This window comes from Gavialis gangeticus, unplaced genomic scaffold (assembly GCF_001723915.1).
Source record: "Gavialis gangeticus isolate Ggan-Ray unplaced genomic scaffold, GavGan_comp1, whole genome shotgun sequence".
NCBI classification, from domain to species: domain Eukaryota; kingdom Metazoa; phylum Chordata; order Crocodylia; family Gavialidae; genus Gavialis; species Gavialis gangeticus.
In genome coordinates, this window is record NW_017729008.1 from 18,642,730 (window position 1) to 18,644,264 (window position 1,535).

Sequence of the window (1,535 nt, forward strand, 5' to 3'; positions counted from 1 at the left end):
GGGGGGGGTGAGGCCCGCAGGCCTGGGACTCCATCACTGTCCACTCCCTACCCCTGCCATCATTCTTGATGGGTAATTGGCTAGTACACACACCCCACCCCCCACCAATTCTGCCCAACTTATATATTAGATCTTTCAAAGGCAGTTAGGTTTAAAGGCACATGCACAAATATATGTATATATTCTAATAAATACAAACATTTCAGCATCCTAGCCAGCTAAAAGTTATGTCAATGCCTATTTTCCTTACCCATGCTCCAGGTATCCAGGTTGGACAGCACCCTAGACAAAGGAAAAAAGGCCACTTTAAAAACTGTTTCTTAGAAACAGACATGTTAAAAAGTTGCACTATTCCTTGATTTCTCACATTAAACAAAGATTTAAAACACAGAAAGTGTCATTACATCTATGGAGTATATCATCTCATTATAGTTAAGAAAAGTGGCATGAAATCAATTACATTTTTAATTAAAAAAGGAAATTAAAACTCTTTATTTGTAACATTTATTCCTTAGGCCCAAAGACTAGACTCCCCAGTGTCATTACTGACATCATCCTATGACAGACACATGAATGATCTCTAATAAACTGCTTTAAATAAACTAACTACCTGATAGCAACAAGATGCAGCCAAGTTTGACATGATATTTAAATCCAGCAATTATTCAGCAAAATAAAGAAGGGTAACGTTAACAAAAAGTTTGCTTACTTTCTTGCATTTTCAAAAATATTTTTCAAATACGCAGGGGCTCCTCTTCCCTCCTTCTGTGAATTGAAAAGAAAAAGTTTGCAGAGCAGTTACAAGTCTGCCAAATCAAAGAATGATGAGAAGCAGAGCTGACTTTTATATCTAATGGTATAAGGTGGAACTGGGGTGTTAAGAACTTTTCAAAGTAAAACCCACACTGGGTAAAATTCAAGAAGCTGCACAGCATTTACAGTAGTAGAAATCCAAGTTCCTGGGCAGGAGCAGGCTGTGGAACATAGCTTCTTATATAAGCCCACCAAAACTGCAATGATTTACTTTTCATTTCTATGCTGGGGGCTCCCCTTCAAGAAATACCCCATTTCCATCAGTGGTTGAACCCATCTTACTAAAAACTCAATTCTTCTGGGTTCATATTACTCACCACAGAATGTAAGCCTATTAGCTGGACAGTCTATTAGACAGTTTTTTAGACTTTTTTATTTTACCTCTTCTGAAAGCAGCTTATACCATTCCCTCCGGAGAACATTATTGTTGTAATGCAACTGCGGCTCAGCATACTTTACATTCTCCAGGTACATGTTTAATTTTTCCCATTAGCTCTTCCAAGAAAAATAATTTAACACGTTGGAAAATCTCCTTCTCCCCTGCACTTCTTTATATGTAGCTGAAGAGATGGTACAACCTTTCAACATGCACGCGTGTGCACGTGCACACGCACACACACACACATACACGTACACAATCTTTGTAGCCTCTTAGCAGAATACAGCTTAAGTCTATCTGGGGTATGTATAGTTGTATTTTAATTGTGATTTGAATGGTACAT

General features: G+C 38.0%; 1 protein-coding gene across 2 annotated transcripts in view; it reads right to left on the reverse strand.

Moving 5' to 3' along the window:
* GSAP (gamma-secretase activating protein) overlaps positions 1-1,535 on the reverse strand; it is a 102,298-nt gene that overhangs the window by 37,955 nt on the left and 62,808 nt on the right. For both annotated transcript variants that reach the window (XM_019509465.1, XM_019509466.1), the window contains 3 exons: positions 1,195-1,294; positions 710-765; positions 251-282 (listed from right to left, as the gene is read on the reverse strand). In XM_019509465.1, the coding sequence (XP_019365010.1) occupies positions 251-282; positions 710-765; positions 1,195-1,294 (188 nt within the window). The remainder of the gene's footprint in view (positions 1-250; positions 283-709; positions 766-1,194; positions 1,295-1,535) is intronic.